The sequence below is a fragment of the Halichoeres trimaculatus genome, unplaced genomic scaffold (genome assembly GCF_033239565.1).
Source record: "Halichoeres trimaculatus isolate MK-OKI-2021-1 unplaced genomic scaffold, fHalTri1.1 fHalTri1_scaffold_11, whole genome shotgun sequence".
In the NCBI taxonomy this organism is placed as follows: domain Eukaryota; kingdom Metazoa; phylum Chordata; class Actinopteri; order Labriformes; family Labridae; genus Halichoeres; species Halichoeres trimaculatus.
Genome location: NW_027437189.1, coordinates 2,141,953 through 2,163,536, shown reverse-complemented (window position 1 = coordinate 2,163,536; position 21,584 = coordinate 2,141,953). Strand labels below are relative to the sequence as shown.

General features: G+C 43.5%; 1 protein-coding gene across 8 annotated transcripts in view; it reads left to right on the top strand.

The window, feature by feature from the left end:
• LOC141798931 (polymeric immunoglobulin receptor-like) overlaps nucleotides 1-21,280 on the top strand; it is a 42,935-nt gene extending 21,655 nt beyond the window's left edge. For 2 of the 8 annotated variants that reach the window (XM_074680893.1, XM_074680891.1), the window contains exons 3-8: nucleotides 10,567-10,647; nucleotides 14,187-14,313; nucleotides 16,511-16,834; nucleotides 17,451-17,780; nucleotides 19,604-19,743; nucleotides 21,134-21,280. In XM_074680893.1, the coding sequence (XP_074536994.1) occupies nucleotides 14,268-14,313; nucleotides 16,511-16,834; nucleotides 17,451-17,780; nucleotides 19,604-19,743; nucleotides 21,134-21,238 (945 nt within the window). In that variant the 5' untranslated portion in view covers nucleotides 10,567-10,647; nucleotides 14,187-14,267 and the 3' untranslated portion in view covers nucleotides 21,239-21,280. Of the gene's footprint in view, nucleotides 1-10,566; nucleotides 10,653-14,186; nucleotides 14,314-16,510; nucleotides 16,835-17,450; nucleotides 17,781-18,420; nucleotides 18,457-19,603; nucleotides 19,744-21,133 lie in introns of all 8 variants that reach the window. The other 6 variants (XM_074680895.1, XM_074680889.1, XM_074680888.1 and 3 more) reach the window with 5 other exon arrangements.
• Nucleotides 21,281-21,584: the final 304 nt, after the last annotated feature.

The window sequence follows — 21,584 nt, the reverse complement described above, 5'->3', positions numbered from 1 at the left end:
ATGGACGAGCTGTTGTTTCTGCTGGACTTTTTTCTGATGTAGTTTTTGCAGAATTCACTTTCCTATTGCAGCTGTGACTCTGACTTTCCTTCCTAAAAAAGAAAGTACATTCTATCCTATTCTATTCTATTTTATTCTATCTTATCGCGCTACACTCTTATATGGCGCAGTAAAGACCCTCGGTTTTGCAGCAGATGCTGTGATTTCAAACACTTAACATTTCTTTCATTCTTGATTTTCTTGCAAGCTGCTTTATCAGATCATTCTGGCCTTGAATTTGTCTCATCATCATCGTGCATCCAGCCAGCCTAACTCAGTTTTGTTTTGAAACGTCTCACCAAAAGTTCGTCTAAGACTGAGGCACAGAAACAGATCCTAGGTTGGAGTCCCTGCAGCATCACTGGTGTGGGAGTGTAGAGTAGGTTTGGTCCTGATCCCTGGTGGCTGGATTGAGGCTCTCGTAGGTGGATTCTCCACATGCAGAGCCCGAAGGACAGTTCTCATAGTTTGGGATCTGAAACAGACAGAGTTTTTAGATGTGGTGGAAGTACTCCCTGAGAGGTGAGAGGAAATAAAACCAGGCAGAAAAGCAGAACTGTTTTTGTGGGATCTGCATCCACTGAATGAACTGGTTTAATCGAAGCAGACGGTGAGAGCAAAGAGTTTGAAGAAGTCACCTCCATGTCCATGTCGTCTGTGTTTCTTCTGCCTGTGAAACAGAACAAAGAGTGTTTGAAGGTAAAGGTGTGATACAACTCACTCATGCAACAGGAAAACATGTCGTCATACCTTTAGATTTGACCTTCAGGCGAAAACAGACCACAGTCAGTGACAGCCCCAAGGCGATGACGGCGACGACAAGAGTCACAACCCAATACAGCAGCCCATCTGTGAACGATCAAATCATCTGATGTGTTGATGGATTTCATACAATCTCCAAATAAAAGAGCTGGTACTCTGTGTATTTAATTGAAAAGCGTAAAATATCTAGTATTGAAAGGGTCACTTTTTGTTGTTGTGGGGAAATAAGGACTGACTCTTGTGTTTTATTCCTATCTGGTTTCCTGTTGGTACTGTTTCGGAACAACTGTCCCAAACGATCCTGGTGTGAATACACCCTAAGAATTGGCCATAAATCGGCATGGGTCTTTTTCCATACTGGCACATGACTTTACTCTGGTTGCAGACTGAATGTGTGCATGTACCTGTGTTTTTGGCCCCATACTGCGTGGTGGAATCAGAGGAAACTGCTGAAGGTGAGGGGCCTTCAGACTCGAGGCTTGGACTCTCCTCTCCTGATCCGGCTGGTGGGACTGATGGTAACTTTTTGAAGTCAAGTTTTAAAGCTGCTCCATCTTTGACACAAAAGCAGAAATCCTGGTGACATGGATGAAATATAACCGTGTGTTCTGTCAAGAACTGTTCTGTAAGAACCAATAAGGAACCAGGAGGGTGACGGTGAGCAGTATGACCGACTTACTTCAGCAATCTTAGCATGTAAGAAAACACTCTGTGCAGAGCACTCGCGCTCTGGGAGAGAGTTCGTAAAGAGGGTGTATTGTGCTTTTAAGTCTTTGTTTTGTCGTTTTGGGGCTCCTGTAGTATTTTTACTTATTTACAGCTCAGATTAAATCTCCTTTTCTCTCCCTGCTCTTTGGTAAACCCTTATTTTCCGCCTCTGTCCAAAACACGTTGTTTTAGCAGCTGTCTCTTCAAGGCTCCCCACTCCACAGACTTCCAACACGTCATTAACCAGTTGATACAGCCTTGTGTGATGAGGACTGTGTGCCTCCACACATCGAGATGGTAGACGTGGTCCTCAACAATGCCCTCTGGATGGTGAAGCCCACCTCTGTGTTTTACCAACCAGCCCTTGCAAGAATCACCCTGGCCTACAGTGAAATGTGGCCACCCTTGCCTTTGCAAGAAAGGCCAACAATCATGGTGGCTCAGGAGCTGCTCACTGCCATCCTGGAGGACTTGTCTGAAAAGGCCTGGCTGGCAGAAGCTTGGAGGCAAGAGTGGGAGTCGGCAGGATGGACATGTGCTCACCGGTTCACCCGGGACCCTGGGGACGCCGTTGAAGGAGAGCTGTACCAAGGAGACAATGGACGCTCCTCAACTGTCTTTGTATGGAGGTTGTATGCTTCCGGTGTTAAAAGAGAAAGCATGGCCTGTGGCAAAGTGCCAGGCTGCCTTCTGAGGAGGGCCTCTTCAGAGTCGAAGCTGACACAAGGGCCAGTGGCGCCACCAAGGGGTGGGGCATTGGCCATCCGGAAACATTTGCTGCCACTTCACTGCACCCAATATGGAGACTATTCACAACATATGCACTGGGATCACCATGGATCAGTCAGTCAATGGTGAGTGGACAGTAGGAGTTAGCTCCATCAGAACCGGAAACTCTTCAGAAGACTCCCACTGGACATATACACATCCACCGGGACTGGCAACTCTGGACATGAATTTCAGAGACTCGTCTGTGCATTCAGTGGGTAATTCCTGCTCCAGGCATCGACTTCAGAGACTTTTTGGCATAAGAATACAGATTTTTCACTAGGATTAGATCTAAGGTAGCACTACTCTGAACACAAGCCTGGTGGCTCTGAGACACTAATTGACTTCTCCCAGGTTAGTTATTCATTGCAAGGGTTTCTTGGAGAATTGTGATTGGAGGATTGCACAATTGAGGGTGGGAGGTGTTGCAATTTTTACTGCTGGTCACTCCAAGCCTTTGCCTGAAGATCGAGGATTGACTTGTTATACCCATGTTTGAAATACAACAAAGCAGAATACCCCCTATTTGGTGTCTTTTTTATGTACCTCTAGATTCAATCCCCCTGATGTGTTTGCATGAGGATAAATGAAGGCAGTGAAAACTTTCCTCAGCCCTGCACAGATATGATCTGGTCATTTCCACTTCCAACAGAAACTCACCGTCTGCGACCTTAATCCCAAATTCTCGGCCAACATCCTCTCCAAGGAACCTGTGGAGACCACACCTGTACCGTCCTGAGTCAGACTGGGTCAGGTGTGAGACGGTCACGTACACAGTTCCTGTAAAGAGTTCTGTGTATCTGATGGTACGCCTGTCTAACTTGAGAGTGTATTCAGATGTGTTGATGGGAATGTACCAACACTTCCCTGGGAAACAGAGGAATGCACTTCTCACAGTCGCAGATCGAGTGATGTTGAAGGAGCAGGCCACTGTGATGGATCCTCCAGGTTTTGCATGGAGCAGTGTTTGTTTCTCCTGTCCATCCAGCAGAGCTGTTAGAAGGACAGAGACAACAGTCACCCTGGAGAGGGTTTAACCGACAAAGGACATACCGTATTTTCCGCACTATAAGGCGCTTCCGAGTATAAGGCGCGCCTTCAATGAATGGCCTATTTGAAAACTGTTTTCATACAAAGGGTGCACCGCATTGTAAGGCGCATAGAATAGATGCTACGGTAGTGGCTGGGGTTGCGTTATGCATCCACTAGATGGAGCTGCGCTACAGGGAATGTCAACAAAACACATCAGATAAGTCAGTCAAACTCAGGCTACATCCACACGGAACCGCACATTTTCCTATCCAACTATTTTCTGTGCCGTTTTCAAAAAAAGTGCGCTGTAAAGACGAAGCCGTGTCTGCCGTCCACAAAAGCCGTTTCCAGAGATCAGTTCACATGCCAGAGCTTTGGGGGGCGCTGTATTGCTCTGACATTAAACAAGAGAAGAAGCCCGGGCCAGCCTGTGAGCTAACGTTAGCACTTAGCAGAATTCCTTTTTACCAGTTCTTACCACTGTTACTTCGGCCACGCCCCCTGACTACGGTAGCCATGATGAATCAATATTATACCATGGTCAGTGAGAATTCCAACGTCAACTGGCGTGCTTTAGATTGCTCTAATGCACGCCAGTTGACAGTTAGTTAGGCAAGTTAAATCACCATTGTATCACTCCGCTGTGCGCGTTACCATAGCAACGCATCACACACATTTCAACGGGCGAGGATAACACAAGAGCGCTGAAATATGGATTTTGAAGTCAATTTCAACATTTTTGGACCAAACAAAACATATGATGAATGGGAAGAAGAGGAAACAAAAACAGAACAAGCTAGGCAACGTTACAAGCAGGTAACATCAGAAGAGCTCAACAAGATTAAAAACGAAAAAGATGAAGAGAACACAAAAAAAGTTACAAAATGGGCTGTTACAATTTTAAGAGATTATTTAATGTGGAAAGGAAGAGATGCTGAGTTGAATCTGTCAGCTGCTGAACTAAATACTATTCTAAGAGAGTTTTACGCATCAGTGCAGACTCAACCTGGGAATAGTTCCTATATTTGAGCACATTTAGCAAGTTTACAGCAATTATTCATTATTTCTTTTAAAGTTTACAGTTTGTGGGACCAAGGTAAAAGCGGATTAAACTACTCGGAAGTGTGCGTTGGACCGTTCCGAGGCACGACGTGGAGTGGGAACACCACCACGAGCAGCAGAGTGGTGTTACTCAGCGGAGTGCCTTACAACGGTCTGACGCACGCTTCCGAGTAGTTTAATCCTTACTTAATCCATAAATAAAGCGCACTGTTGGCTTTGAGAAAACTGAAGGCTTTTAGGTGCGCCTTATAGAGTGGAAAATACAGTAAACGTTTGACTCACCGTCTACAACCACGATTTCAACATCCTTGTATGAAGGAGACGATAAGAAGCTGCCCCAGCCACATCTGTACCGTCCTGAGTCGGACTTATTCAGCCCTGAAATGCCCACAAAAACCTCCCCTGATGAGCTCTCTCTTGTCCTCCTCCATTCGATGCTGTATCTGCCGCTCTCCGCTCTGTCGGCACTCGTCTCCACCAGCATGTCTCTCAGCGCGCAGGGCCCTCTGCAGAAGAACTTTCCGCTGGAGGCCGAGGAAGAGAAGCATCTGATGGTTATATTTCCTCCTTCGGTTTGTGGATAAACATCTATGATGCGAGCACTGATGAGTCCAGCTGTTGGGCAGAGAGACGTACTGAGTCAAATCTGATCAGATGTGATCCTCTTTCAGCCTTTAATCAGCACAAAACATTTTTGACAGGAAATAAACACCAAGCGTCTCTGCTATCGGTCTTTTTATGCTCTGAAATAATCAGATGACAGCAGTCACTTGCGCCACTTTCCTTCCTGAGATGCGGTTTGTTTCTTGAGCAAATAAAGAACTCCTAATGAGCTACATCTGACCATAAACAGATCTTTGAAGCTCATTTGTGCTTTAAAAGAGACTTTTTGTTGTCTATGAAAGTTTCTGTGACCCACACTGAACAAAAATTGGAGCTGAGTTGGAGGAAGCAGAATTTCAACATGTCAAACTGTGAGGCCTCAGCAGTGTGAATAAGATCAACCAGGAGTTTTAAGCTTCACTCACTGTTACTGATAATTAAAAACATCCTTTAGAGGGATGAATGTTATAGATTAACGGAGTTTCTAAGTGATCTTGAGAGAGGAGAGATCTGTGCTTTTCTCTGCTGAAAATGATTTCTGTGATTAATTTTGTAGTGATGGTGGACACTGGAGCCTAACTGACAGACAGAAAAAGGACAGAAGAGCGGAAGAAAGAGAAACAGGAGAAAGATAGAGCACAAGCTAAAGGCTAACACACAAGCTAAAGGCTTAAACACAGAATAATGGTTAAAGGACTAGCTAAAGGCTAAAATAGGAGATGAGGCTGAAACAGAAGCTAAAGGCTAAACAGGAGCTCAAACACAACTTGAAGGCTAAAGACATAATTAAAAGGCTAATACACAGACTAAGGATTAAAGGACAACAAAAAGGCTAAAAAACACACTAAAGCCAAAACACAGGCTAAAGGCCAAAACAGCAGCTGAAAGCTAAACAGGAGCTAAAAGGCTAAAACACAACTCCAAGGCTGAAACAGACGCTTAAGCCAAAACACAGGCTAAAGGCTAAAAGAGAATCTGAAGGCTAAAACCCAATTTGAAGGCTGAAACACATGCTCAAGGCTAAAACAGACACTAGAGGCTAAAAGAGAAGCTAAAGGCTAAAACACAGCTTGAAGGCTGAAACACGCGCTAAAGCCAAATCACAGGCTAAAGGCTGAAACAAAAGCTAAAGGCTAAACAGGAGCTAAAAGGCTAAAACACAACTCCAAGGCTAAAGGCTGATACAGACACTAGAGGCTAAAACACAACCTGAAGGCTGAAACACACGCTAAAACCAAAACACAGGCTAAAGGCTAAACAAAAGCTAAAGGCTAAAAAGGAGCTAAAAGACTTAAACACAACTTGAAGGCTGAAACACACGCTTAAGCTTAAACATAGGCTAAAAGCTAGCACAGAAGCTAAAGGCTAAACAGGAGCTCAAGGCTAAAACACAACTTGAAGGGTGAAACACACGCTGAAACCAAAACACAGGCTAAAGGCTAAAACAGAAGCTTAAGGCTCAACAGGAGCTAAAGGCTAAAACACAACTTGAAGGCTAGACATGGGCTAATAGCTGAAACAGAAGCTAATGGCTAAAAACATAACTAAAAGGCTAAAACACAACTTGAAGGCTATAACATGGGCTGAAGGCTAAAAACACAAAGGCTAGAAACACGAGCTAAAGGCTAAAACACAAGCTAAGGGCTAAATCACAAGCTAAAGCAGGGGTGTCAAATTTATTTTCACTGAGGGCCTCATCAGCATAGAGGTTTCCCTCAAAGGGCCAGATGTAACTGCCAGACACTATAAAATGTTGCTAAATGTGATGTTAAATAAATGCTACTAGCTTCAAAAATGCTCCCTCTGGAAAGACTTTGCAGTGCTGTCAATTTCTTCAGACACAATGAAGCTAGCTTTGGCGTTGTTTTTGGTTGTTGCTCTATTGAACACATCCTGCTGCGATTACAGATTTTATTTTAAAACTTACTTAAATGTTGTTTTTTCGTGAAGGTACACCTTGGAAGTCATAGCTCTGTGTTTGTTGTCAAAATGCTGTCATAGATTGTTAATTAATAACACAAAAGACAAACTGTTTTTTTTTTTTCTTCAAGCACAAACATATTTTGGCCTTCCCATCTCTCCTGAAACAGCCTTCATTGGCATTAACTTTTCTCTTCCGGGACATTTTGGGATCATTGTTTTAATTTCAAGGAGTGGGATGCTATCACTTTGCGGTAGCATAATCAGTGTGTATTATGGGAAACATAGTTTATGGTCAATGCACCCTTTTGACGTATCTATTATGAGACAATCAGACCTGTTAAGCTCTGGCAAACACATGAAATGGCATGGGGGGTCACATTTGGCCAGCAAGTTTGACGTATAAAACACAATCTAAAAGAAAGCTAAGGGCTACAAAACTGGCCAAAGGTTAATGAGCTAAAAACCCATAACATTAGCTAAAGGCTAACACCAAGGCTTAAGGCTAAAAATAAAGCTTAAAGCTAGAACATAGGTTGGAGGCCAAAACCAAGGCATATGGCTAAATCAAGAGATGCTAAAACAGTAGCTAAAGGCTGAAACACAAGTCACCAAGAGTGTGCGTGAGACTCTGACCAACATCAAACCTGTACCCTAACGAACACTACAGACCTCCTCGCTTTATAACTGAATGAACCCCTCATGAACTCACCGAGGACGACGACGCAGACCAAAGTCTGACTGGCTTTCATGCTTGAGGCTAACCAGGAACTCGTCATGTATGTAAACCGTGACACGATACCATCCTTTCTCTAGAAGCACACAGCTCGACCCCCCTCCCACTGGACGTTATCTTTGCTGCATGTTTCCTGTTTTTTTCTGATACCTCAGCACGAACTGAAGCAGAAACACATCCTGTGCCCTCATATGGGGACATAATACTTTGGCTGCCATGTGGCCTAGTTCTCTGTTTTCTTAGAGACTGTGTTTATTCTTCTTTCTCATTTGCTAAACCTGGCGATAAAGTAACAATCCTGGACGTACAAACTGAGCATGTGCAGATTTTTAAACCTCTACATATTCATATGTTGAAGAAATCCCTTAATCTGTCTGGACAGGCTTCCTGAGCGTTGACCAATCAGAGTGAAGGGGGTTTGTTGAGTGGGGAGCCTTAAAGAGACAGCAGCTAAAATGAGCAGCAGCTGTCACTGGTGGTAAATGATGCTCGCTCTTCTTCTAACAATGTAGGATTTGATGTGGCTGTTAAAGCTCAGGTCTGAGTCCAGTATCACTCCTAGATTTCTAACCTGGTTACTCACATTTACAGAGAGAGTCTGAAGGTGACTGATAACCCTTTCTCTTTGTTTCTGTGGGCCACAGACGATGGTTTCCGTTTTGTCTGAGTTCAGCTGGAGGAAATTGTTCTGCATCCACTCACTGATCTGTTCAACGCAGCGACAGAGTGAATCTATAGGCCCATGTTCGCCTGCCGTCACTGACACGTAGATCTGAGTGTCATCAGCATAGCTGTGGTAGGACACATTACAGCTGCGTATTAGCTGACCCAATGGGAGCATGTACAAATTGAACAATAGGTGTCCCAGGATTGAACCCTGGGGAACCCCACAGGTCAGGGCCATTTGGTCTGAGACACAGTTACCAATTTCAACAAAGAAAGTCCTGCCCTCGAGATAGGACTTGAACCAGCTTAAAGCAGTACCAGAGATTCCCACCAAGTTTCCTAACCTCTGTAATAAGATCACATGATCAGCAGTGTCAAAAGTGCTCACTATCGCATATTTAGACAGATTTGTGAACAACGTTAAAAAGAAATGGTAATATTGTTTATCTGGAATGAATTTTAGATCTTTGAGTCCATCTCATGAAAAATAGGAGCAAAAACAAAAGTGTTGCGTTTATATTTTTGTTGAGTGTATGTATGAGAAAAATGTGTCTTTATTACTTATTTTGTAGTATGTCTGTCATGTTAGAAAAGGCTTGATTAAGTGATATTATTCAAACAAAAAACAGTAGTTAGCAACAGTAGGTATGAGGAAAAACTGACCCATTTGTTATTAATCAATGGGTAACAGAAATTTTAACATTAAACATAAAAAATACTAGTAATTGAATAAAATAAAGAATAAATTAGAAGACCCAGAAAATAAACTAAGTAAATCAAATAAAAACAGCAGGAGCGGAGTGTGGAATGGACTGCTTATATCAGAGATTTTAGATGCATTCCGATACGATACCGATATTTGTTTTTTTTGCTGATATCGGACCGATATGGGATATCAATATCTCTAATCACCTCATGTTTCAGACAGATAATGCACGGCCCCATGTTGAAGGATCTGTACACAATTCTCTGAAGCTGAAAATGTCCCAGTTCTTGCACGGTCAGCATACTCACCGGACATGTCACCCATTGAGCATGTTTGGGATGTGCTTGACCGGCGTATACGACAGCGTGCACCAGTTCCTACTAATATCCAGCAACTTGGCACAGCCATTGAAGAGGAGCGGACCAACACTCCACAGGCCACAATTGACAATAGGGCTGCAGCTATCGAATATTTTAGTATTCTAGTATTCTACTGAAAATCCCATCGATTAATCGAGTAATCAGATAAAATACATTTTTGTTTAGTGAAAGAGCAGTTATTACAAACGGAAGTTTTTCTCTTTAAGAAATAGAATTTTCTGATACAGCATGTCAAAAAGAGCACTTGCTTTGGTAGCTCCAAAATTTGTAAACACACTTTGACACATTTTTGTGCCTTGTACATCTCATCAAATGCTGTATCTTGTAGACCGACTCATTCGTCTCCAAACTCCAGAAAAGAAGCTAGCTTTGTTGCTAGTTGCTATTCTGTCTAAGAGGTAGCTTGAAGGGTCTAAAATCTCTCTTAATATGGCCTCAGCTCTATTTGAAATACCACTCTTTGATCTTTGTTAAAATTAAACGATTCCTCGAGGCAGAGAAAATTACTAGAGTATTTTTTGTAATCGAGTACCTTGTATAATTCGAGGAATCGTTTCAGCTCTAATTGACAATCTGATAAACTCTGTGCAAAGAAGATGTGTTGCACTGCATGAGGCAAATGGCGGTCACACCAGAAACTGACTGGTTCTGAGTCCCCAGACCCCCAATAAACCCCCAAAAACTGCACGTTTCAGAGTGGCCTTTTACTGTGGACAGTCAGAACAGTTAGTCAGTTAGAGCACAAATATAATGTTTTATATAACTCCATATAATCATTGCATACTCCTCACACATATAAGTATGATGAATTAGAAATGGCCCAACAGTAGTTGGCCAATTACCAAACAACCAATTAAAGTCTGTTACAGAAAAGAGGGTTGTCCTGAAGGTCACTTACATGATTAAAATCACCTGTTTGAGCCCTATGAAACCTGTTGCTCTTGCTGTAAATCTCCAGTTTTTTTTATTTCTGTAGAAGAAATGCTCAAGCTCGTGGACCCACTTAGCCTTTGTTTACAATTCTTGATATTTTGATTTGACACTTGGTTCAATTTTGAAGATTGGGTTTAGACTTTGAGAAATTTCAAAATTTAGCAGTCAAATGAGACGAAGCCTTGACTTTGAAGATCGGCTTCAATTTTATCCTAAAAAGCACAATAAAAACACGATATTCTTTGGTGCAGCCAGCCAAGAGGGACAATGGCGTAGAGCTGGCCTGCCGGGACGGGGTCACAGCTATCTCTTCAGACACGGGCCCACAGTAGGTAAGGTAAGCAGCTCTGGAGTAAAAGCTAACTGAGTGTCTGAAAGCCTCCGTGGGTGGATGAGATGGCTGGTTGCTAAGTGAGTGTTATTGTTTTTGTGTGTGAGTAATCTGTGCTGAGAAGAGTTTTGAATATTGGGTATGTCTGTTTGACCTTTTCTTCGGAAAAGACACATCTAAACAATAAGTATATATCACTTTATGGCATGACTCTGACACCCACATATGGCTATGTGGACCTTTTCTTCGGAAAAGACACATCTAAACAATAAGTATATATCACTTTATGGCATGACTCTCACACCCACATATGGCTATGTGGACCTTTTCTTCGGAAAAGACACATCTAAACAATAAGTATATATCACTTTATGGCATGACTCTGACACCCACATATGGCTATGTGGACCTTTTCTTCGGAAAAGACTTAATAACTAGAGGAGTGATCTCTGAAAAAATTGCGCTGTGAATGCAGAAATCTGACGCAGGTTGTGCTGAACTGCAGAATGCTGAAGGAGCCTGTCATGAACTATTGGATGAAAGGAAATGAAGTGATGAACCATTGAAATTGATAAATGTATGTAGAAGTTTGAATGGCTTAATGAATAAAAACATGAGGAAAATCGACAAAAGTAAAAGAGTTCAAAGATCTACATGGGACTTTGACCCAAGTGGTAACCTCTGGTCTAAAAATATGATTTAATGTGCAAGTGTTAAAATCTGATGTTGATTTGATTGTCTGCTTGAGGCTGGCTGCACCAGCCGATTTGCTTTAAAAAAACAATTTCAGAAACAGACATTAGGGAGATTACCTCTGTGTATTTTACTGTTTATGATCTGCCCTTGAAAATGCTGTTTCAGCATGATAGTTTGTGTCCTGTGTTTGAGTTTTTAATCCTGTCAGCTAAGACCAATCCAAAGCCTGATGTTGCCATGGTGATCATTGTTTACCAACTGCAATCAGAAAGTTGGTTCAGACTGTTGATTTCCAAAACCTTACTACTGAAATCAAAGTCTGAAACCACCTGCATTTGTTGCAAAACTGTAGAATCAATCAAAAATAGAATAGAATAGAATAGAATAGAATAGAATAGAATAGAATAGAAAATACTTTGTTTATCCCCGGGGGGAAATTAAGGAGTCACAGCAGCATTTAAGAAAACCAAAGTAAGAAAGTGTATAGAAAGTGCAAAAAGCTCCATAAGAAAATAGATGCTGACAGCTTGTCCATCATTGTCCAGTCAGCCAGCCTCCACCTCCACAGGGTCCAGGACTGAGCTTCTTCAGCAGTCTGTTCAGTCTCTGTCTCCTGTGAATAGCATGATGCTACTCTGCCCTCTGGTATTCCCTCTGTTGCTGGGTTAGCACAGCTAGCTCGTCCATCTTATTGGAGATAGATCTTACGTTCCCAATAACGATGGATGGAAGGACAGGTCCATGTCGTCACTTCTTAGCTCACACCTGAGAACCAGCACGTCGTCCTCACCTCCTTCTCCTCACCTTGTGGGGAAACATCCGGCCTAGCACCAGTTAGCATTGACATGCTACAGGCTGCTAACAGCTAATTTCACATGTAAACAATGCAGCCATGGTTACATGTAGGATCTCCAGACAAACACAGGAGAAAAAGTAGTAAAAATATCACTGAAGACACAAAAAGTTTGGTGTCCATGACCAAAAAATGAACCATACAAAGTAATGATCCACTCCAAATACAAAGATTACGAAAAAGAGACGCAAAAAATTATAAGAAACAAAGAAGAGAGAGCTGCTGCAACAGGTCAGCTACTTGGGCAGTGCCATAAATGCTCGAAACAAACCCCTCCAAAAAAAACAAAAACACACAACTGGATTCTGCATGAACACCGTGTTGCCCTGAAAGAAAAGCTTTGCGGGTAAAAGTACAGGTAGTTAAAGGCAAAACAAGGTCGCAAAAAAGGACGGGTCCTTCAAGGGAAAAAGGGAGAGGAAGAAAGAAAGAGGAGAAAAAACCCAGGATAAAGGTGCAGTAACACAAATAGAGGGCTCCATGGTCAGCTCTGTGAACCTGGACCACAATAATGCTGCGGTAATAACATAGTGATGAACTGACGGTAGAGGCGATCTTTAGACGACACTTTCAGCATGATGGATAAAACAGACAGAGAAAAGTGAAGGAGCAGGATGGAGCCCTGTTATAGAAATAGTTTATTGGTGAAGTCTGCCTATATTTCCACGTATAAACTCTACATGTTACAGTACCGCTTTGACTCACCACACTGAAGCGTCCTGAGATGATCTGTGTCCAGGTGGATTTTCTTCCTCCTGAGCTGCAGAACCGTCCGGGTCTGACTCGGGGTCCAATACAAAAGGACGTATCCTACACTCTGCCATTTTATTAGTGCTATCAATGCCTTACGGTGAAGTTTTGGCAAACAGCAAACTCGCTCGGTCTGCTCCATCCAATGTGGCAATTTTGTAAATACTGCCATGCTGCAAAAAACGCCCCCTGGCTCCACCCCCTCCGCCCCTCTGATAGAACTGACCAATCAGAGCACAGAGGGCTGTGACGGTTACTGGAGGTCATTCTCCAAACGGAGCGTTTCAACCAGATCTTCAGAATGGCCTAAAATGAGGATATTGAGAACGCTATTGTGGGGCAATGAAGGAACTAAATGACTTGTACTGAGGGCAGAAATGCTTTACAGGCATCCTAGTCTGGCATAGTGACAAGGAGAAACAAGCATGATATGTCCACTTAAAGCACAAAGGCTAACGATATCAATGGATTGAAACATTTCTCATTGATTCTCAACCCTATTCCTAACTCATCACCCACTGAAAAAATTTGGAGTATTGTACAATTAAAATTTGGACAAAAGAGGAGGTTAAACCGGACTCCCAAGGTGTGTCTCAAAGCGATAAACTCATGTCTCCTCTCTCCTCTGCGGCACCAGAAGTACTTTCCCAGTGGCCTTTTTGAAGACTGTCCCAAAGTGATAATTGTGCTCGGAGGAGAGAGGAGAGAGGATGGAGGAGACTGATCAGAGGAAACACGAGAGCTGACTTTGCCGAAGTCTTTTCACTGACAGACACGCCTCCCATATGAAATACCACTCTCTGATTGGACACTGCAGCGGCACAGACTTCTCCACATGAAACTTCACAAACACAACAGAGTTTAATGAGAGAGGAAAGACGAGCTGAGGACAGGCTCCGAGGATCGTTCAGAAACTGATGATAAATCTGGAAATAAAGTGTTTGTTGTGAGTTTAAAGCAAAAAATACTGAACACAACAGAGGATTAATACAGAAAACTGAATAATAATAATATTTTTCATCTTCATTTCCTCGCGTCTCTCCATCATCTCTGGTTGGAGGGACTAAGGCGCAAGTGGAGGAAGAAAGGATGAAACTTTATCGCTTAGAGATGCACCCCTAGAGTTACTTCACTCGAGCCTCTCTTGTTGTCATCACAGTGTGGTTGCAGGTTGTCAGGCAGCAAGCACAGAAAGAGGAAGGAAGTCTAAAAAATTAAAGCACATTCACTTTCCTGTTCAGAGAGACGGACAGTGTGAGGAGGGAAGTGACAGCCAGGTCTCCTGTAGTTTAAAGATCCGTCAAATTCAGAGTAGATCCACAATGAAGATCCACCAGGTCGTCCTCTTCGTTGTCTTCTTCTTCACAGGTAAGACTGATTACCTGTCTGTCAGGGACATGGAGGCACACACTGCTTCCTGTCCTCTGTTAAAAACGATTTGTATTCCTTCCTGTTGTTCTCTTTGTTTTGACATATGCAACGGGCTGACGTAGTTTACATTTTCCAAACGTTCATTTGTCTTTGAATCATCTTTAAAGGCTCATTAAAGGCAGGGTCTTAAGGAAGTTTGGTGACTTGTTAGTAAGCACATCAGTCAAACTGGGCTCCTCCTCCTTGGCTCAGCTCAAGCTAATAGCTTACTCGCGTCGCTCTCCAAGTTCCTGAAAGTCGAGCCAAGCTCCACCCTCATTGGGGAAAAAAGCTTTATCTGTCTGGAGTTTTGTTTCACTTTGGTTGTTTTTCTTCCTCTGTGCTACGTCCGCTATCGTAGCTGCTCTGATTAGCTTCTTCCTCTCGTTAATCAACACGCAGAGCCACTTTTGCACAGGATGCATCATAAATGGCTGAGGTAACCATTCCTACTCTCTGCCCAGAAGGGAAAGGGATTGAGGCAGACACAGACACTGAAACCATGTTTACACAACAAACAGGGTAGTAAGTGTACCAGACCTGTAGGTGGCGCTAAAACTGTCTAGTCCAGGAGTGTGTTTTGGTAGCTCCCTACTGAAGTAGAGTTGGGTAAATCATCTGGTGTGTTAGTGAATGCTAAGAGCAGAAGTGGAGCAACAGATGCTCATTTTGTTGAAAGACAGTCAGAAAAACACGGCAATGATGGAGGCAGCATTTCAGAAAGAATCCTCTCTGTAGGCCGTTTTCAAAAGTTTGTGTTTTAAGTCGGCTGGAACCATGTAAACCTGACACCAAAACACAACAGAACTTCTGCGTTTCACCCAGAAACCGTTTCTGTGTAAACAGCCCCTGACACACATGTACAGAGGCTCATAGGAGAAGATTGATCAGGATTATTCCTGTAAAACACATTTTAATCCGCAAACCCTACCTTTAAAGGCTCTGTAATGCTGCGGTCACACCAAACTCAAATTGGTGAATTTAAACGCGTATCATGCCTGTAACATGCCGCGTGAACGCTGGACTATTTTAACAAGCTCAGGGGCTGACGCGCATCACTGTGCATGCGGAGTAGAGAGCCCGTTCATTCAAAGTCGGAAAGCCCAAAAGAGCAGCTGAAAAACAATGAGCTGTGGTTTCAAAAGCATGACAGGAGAGTGTGTGGAAGCTTTGGAGATCACAACCAAGGTCTGCTGCCTCTCCCTGGTAATCCACCTCCATTGGCCCTGCCTGGCTGTTCCCTGAGACCTCATCCTCCACCCCCCTAACCTCCGATCCATGTTCCTGGAGGTCTCCCTGGGGATAATGAAGGGGTGGAGGAAAGAGAGGAGCACAGAGAACTTCCATCTTTTCCCTGGCTCTGCCCCTGCCCCGCTCCTCCCTCCTCTCTTTCAGGCTCCATCAAAACTCCACTGAGGAAAACACAGTCGGACTCAGTGATGACCCGTGCAGGGAAACATATATCTAAAGAACTTACCTTCAAAACCTGTCTCCTCAGGGACTTTCACCCAAGCCTTCTCCTTTTTTTCTGGTCTCTGTAGAGTTCACACGTCGTATCGTATAACTCTGGATGATGACACACCACACAGATTGTTTTCTCCTCCATCTTCCAGCGGAGTTGGGGTCAGAGCAGGTGGCGGTCCCCCCATCAAAAATGTCATCAAATCAATGACGTCGTGGGGGAATGTCATCACTGATTGGCTGCCGCTGCACAGTTTCATGCAAATTCATGTTGAAAGTTCAATATTTTCAACTTGAACGTAGAGGCGTCTGACGCCCCAAACGCGCCGACACTCCAAATGTGCCGCGCAAATGCATCCAATGCGCCATCCAGGGCGAAACGGCGTCTAAATGCATTTTTGCATTGACTTTGTATGTAATCTCAATGCAAATTTGCGTCCGGTGTGGCCGTACCAGTAGGACAATCGGTTTGGTGTTGATTGCAGTGACATCTGTTGTCAGAATCAGTAGAGGTTTAGTTACCGACTTCAACCCAACACTTGGAAACAGCATCTAGAAACAACTAATTTTGATAGAGTCATTTTAAATCACAGATTATGAACAAGTAAATATACTCATTATGAAGCCTTTAACCAGCTGCCTGTTTCTGCAAATCTACAATGCAAAAGTTTGATCTTCTTAATGTTTTCAACAGCTGTGTGCAGCGGAAACGATGCCAGTACCTATACAGGAGTTGTCGGAGGAAATGGCACAATCACATGCTATTTCTCGACACATTTGTTCTGGAAGTTCTTCTGTAGGAACGAGTGTAAAGACGAAGATACACTGATCCAAATAGACCGTGACAGTGGTCGAAGTGGGAGGTACAAAATTAAGTACGAAAGAGAAGCATCCAGAGGAGGGAGTCTGAGTGTGACCATCAGCAACCTGACCAAGGTGGACTCAGGATCATACCAGTGTGGATTAAAGGAAGAGTCTGTTCGCAGGACAAGAAACCTCACGATCACAGTTTTGGATGGTGGGTAATCCAGTTCCTGCCGACTAAAGCCCCGTTTCCACCAAGTGGTCCAGTTTGGATCAGTACAGGTTGGATCAGTGAAGCCTGACCCTGTTGGCATTTCCCACAACCGTGATCTTCTTGGTAGGCGCGTAAGCCAGTGCCATTTGCTGCGTCAGCTGTGCAATAGCGTGACGGCATATTAGCTCGACACAATGTACCCCGCTAATAAATCCAACGAAGAAGAGAAACATGGCACAGTGAACAATGAGTATTGCTTAAAGACATCAAGAAATTCATGTCCTTTGCGATTGTCGTGTGGCTTTGAGCTTTGTTTCAGAGATGGCTGTGTGCCACGCTGTCACACAGGAAGTGACGATTCTTCCCACCAATCAACGGTCTACGATGCTTTTAGCTCAAGCTTCTGGGGTCAGATTGGTACGTCTAATGGAAGAGTCCCAAAAAGTGGTATGGTACTGGTCGGTAATTTGGGGACCTGTCCCAGATTTGGTCATGGAAAACGTCATGAAATGTGTGAGACGAACTGAACTGAACCACTTGGTGGAAACGGGGCTGGATTTACCTCATTTTTTGAGACACTGACCTGGGACAGAGATAATCTTTCTTTTCTTTCCAGCTGTGCCAATACCAGGCAAGAGCTCCGGGTTTATCCGTACGCTGACCGAAGGGAAAACTTTCACTCGAAGATGTGGCAAACTAGACTATGAGGAGTGGAAGTTCTTCTGTAGAGGAGAATGTCAGAAGAAAGAAGACGTACTCCTCGAAACCGTGAAAAACACATCTCAGAACGGCAGGTACAGCCTTCGAAACGAAGCGCAGCCTCCTCACTTGCTGTATGTGACCATCACACAGGTGAACAAGGCTGACACTGGATCGTACAGGTGTGGCTACGGCAGAGCGCTGTCCTCAGTATCATACAAATCTTTCCCACTCCTGGTCTTAGACGGTGAGTTTTCTTTGACCTTTATTTTTTCTACTGTTTGTGAGACTTCTTGTGATTTTAAGAGGATCTGTGAGGCTGTCTTGTCTCCACAACCCTGCTCTACCCCAGCTCCTCCTGTAAAGCTGTGTCTGAGTTTACCAGGGTCATATGTGTCCTCACTGATGCTTGTCCTGTTCTGGTATTTGCTGCTGCTCTCCCTGCCTTGGCTTTCCAAGTGTGAAAGAGAAAAGATCTGTCTTTAGTCTTCAGTCCGCTGTTTTTCTGCTCCAAGCTGTTTGGGGCTTCTAGAAATGTCTTGGACCGTGAAGATCCTCTATGCTAACAGGCTAACTATGACGTCACTTCTACTCAAAGACCACAGTTGATACTTCACTGCCCTCTTCTGGTCTGGTGCAGTTTTACGTAATCTACCTGGGTCTTTGGCCCCGTGGTCATACAAACAATGAGCCACAGGAACGTTTTAGTTTTAGGGAATGTTTTACAAGGAACTAAGAGTTCTTGGACCCTCTGGTCCAAATGCAGCTATCAAAGATTCTGTCAGTAGGGGGAGCTTTAAACGCTTTGCTGCCTGAGTGTTCTTTGCTGCTGTTGGACAGCCTGTGCAAAAATTGATTTGATTGTCCTTTTATTCTAACATTTTCAGACCCTCAGGATCCAAGCAACACTGCTCATTCTCCAGGTACAGATCAGTTCATGGAGTAAAGTGTGTTTGTGTTAGTCTGCCTTCATGTTTATGTTAGACTACTAGAGGTGGAGAGGGTCAGGATTAATGTATAAAGATGTAGAGCTGTAGGGACAACCAGGAGGGGACCAAGCACTGATCCTAGGGGGACACCATACAACAAGTTGTAAACACAAGATGCTAACATATAAAGTGTGTTAAAGGTCTCATATTCTGCTCTTTTCCTGCAGTTTAATCTGGATCATTGATGTCTTCATGAAATGGTAGTAACATGTTTTGGTCCAAAAAGCCAATAAATCAAGCACAGCAGCATTGTTTCCAGGCTCTCATAGCCCCTCTGTTCAGAACGCTCTGATTTAATGGGCGTGGCCTTCATATGTAAATGAGCCACCGCTGATACCGCCCCACTCTTCCACGTCACTGAGAGCGGCGCCACGAGCTCCGAGTGCACAATGTTTAGAAAACAGAGAAGCTCGGTTACCGTAACATTACAGGCTAAAACAACAGGCTAACTGCAGCTAAAGTTAGCATCCTGAAGCTAACACAGAGACAGGGGGGACACTGAGGAAAAGCTCTTCCATCTGCTCCACAGCACACAGCATTTAAAATACTCACATTTCCAGGGTCCCAGGTTTGTTGGAGGATGGTTGGTAATGCGCCTGGATTCAGGACCAGTCTATTGGCTAGCCCTCTGTTGGACTGTCCAAAGTTGGAAAAGCAGTCGGCCGTGAAGCGACTAGCACACACATGCTCAGTTTTACTGAGTGTAGCTGGAACATTTCCTGATAAATGAACTCTAGACACTTAGTCTGTCTTCTTCTGAGATGGGAAGCTTGAGCATGGAGCTATGTGGCTGTTTGCAGCCAAAAACCGAGCAGTGATGGCTCTTCAACTTCTGCATTCTCCAAAACGGAAGGGAATTGCTGACATCGGCAAATCCCCAAAATCCAAACAGCTCATTTTAGGTCAGGATTTTACATTCACAAGCTCTACTAAGAACAGGTTTGGTAATTAAATGTCACATTTTGTGGGCTGGGAGGAAAGACAAAGACCCATAAATTTCACTAAAAGACTTGATAAAGTGATTTTTGCTAAATATGGGACCTTTAACACTAACCGTCTCTCCTCTGTTATCTTCTCCCAGCGTATATCCTGCCCCTGGTCCTCATTGTGCCTCTGGTTTTGGTGCTGCTGGCTGTTTTTCTGGTCCTCTTCTACAAACGGAGGACCAGGAGAGACTTCAATATGAGCACCGCTGGGAATGCAGACCGCGTACAGGTGGAGGTGACTTTCTCTAACTTGACTTTTCTTTATTTTTTGGTTTATCTTGCGTTTTCTTGTGCGGATGAACTGGTAAGACTGAGAGTGAGTTATTACCAGCTACGCTCAGTTCCTCATGATTCAGCTGTGGACACACAGAGTCTTACACAACTCTCAGAAACCTATTGAAGCACTGGCACCCTTATTTTACTAGTCCGCTTTAAATTACCGTAATTTCTCAAAAATCTGAGCTACCAGAAAGTTCAGACAGCTCCTTAAAGGAGAAAACACAAACTTTGTGGCGATATCCAGGATGTTGCTGTTTGTAGGAATCAAAGTGAAACCACGTTCCAATCACAGGCGATATCTGGTGCAAGCTATCCTCATTACCGTAACTCTTCAACTATTTGGGCAAGAGAAAAATTCAAAAAGTTCCTGAAAGAGGAAAAGGTTAGCTCTCCAGGTATTATCTCTCACTCGTTAAAGCTATGGTCTACGATTTGGAAGCTTTGTTAATCTCAATAACACCGTTTATAGGACTGTAATTGTCCTATGGTCCAATCTACACAATATAAAGACCAAAAAGAACGAAAAAAAATCCATTCAGTATTCAGTATATAAAGCTGCATACTAGTTGGCCAATACGAACCTGTCGGATTGGTACGTGAGTCCATCCAATCTGTCTCCCTCGCTTCACACCCTCATGCCCATGGTCCCACCTCGTCCTTCCCCACTACCCCTCTCACGTCAGCTAGCTGCTCAGCTACCGAAACGTCATGGAGCCAGAGAAGACCGAAACCAGGAAGCTGTTACTGTTACCTTTTTCTAATTTCCTCACTAGCGGCCGTGGATCCAACACAATCACAAACATTTCTTCCCCACGTCACAGTGCCTCACCACCACAATTAGTGCCTTGCTGTATCCACAAAAGAAATAAGTGTGATCTTACCGGCTGTCCGTTCAGCTCTTGGATTTTGATACACACACAGCTCAGTAGATAGCTTGATGAGAAACCTGAACTGACCTGACCTGCTCACATTTACCGTCTCCTTTTCTCCTGCTTGATTCGACACAGCTGAGTAATTAACATGCACACAAACCAGCTGACAGGACGGGCGCGCTCACTGCAACAGTTACACATAGGGCTAAACACAAACTAATTAGCTTTAACAGTGGATACTACTACTCCCACTGTAGCCGAACTCATGCCGAACTACTTAAAAACCCACTGGGACCACTCCAGGGTGGAGACAGGTGCCTACCTGCTCAGGTGAGTGCTTCCTTAAAAAACTCAGAAATCTTGTGTGGTGTGAGCGTCATGGATGTTTGCCTTTCTTCTGCCTCCTACCACAAAAGTTTGGAAATGTCAGCTTTTAATTTTATTTTATTTGGTGTGTTTCTGGTTTATTTGCAGGTATGTGCTGTCTACGAGAACTTGGCTCCGTTCCCAACAGGTGACGACGCCATTTACCAGAACATCACTCCAGCCGACAGGAGCCAGGACAAATGTCTGGATTAGAATCTGAAGATTGTTTTAACCTTTTTACAGTATCCAAAAAAAAAAGGATTGTTCTTTTTTGAAATTCCAGTTTTTTTTTTCTTTTAACTTTTGTTGGAACAATCACTTTTTGTGTGTAATTCCTACTTAAGACACCAGGGGGAGTCTTAGGCTGTAGGTTTGTAACTGAAGCAGCCAGTTTCTGTCTTATCTAGGACTTTACCCCATGTTTCATTCCTTGTTTTTATCCAATTGATGCTTTTATTTGAAACAAATCAGTTCAAAGTTAAGCTGTATTTTAGTCTTTTGTTCATTGAAGCTGCGTTAATAATAAAAAAATAAATATATACAACAAATGACATTTTTT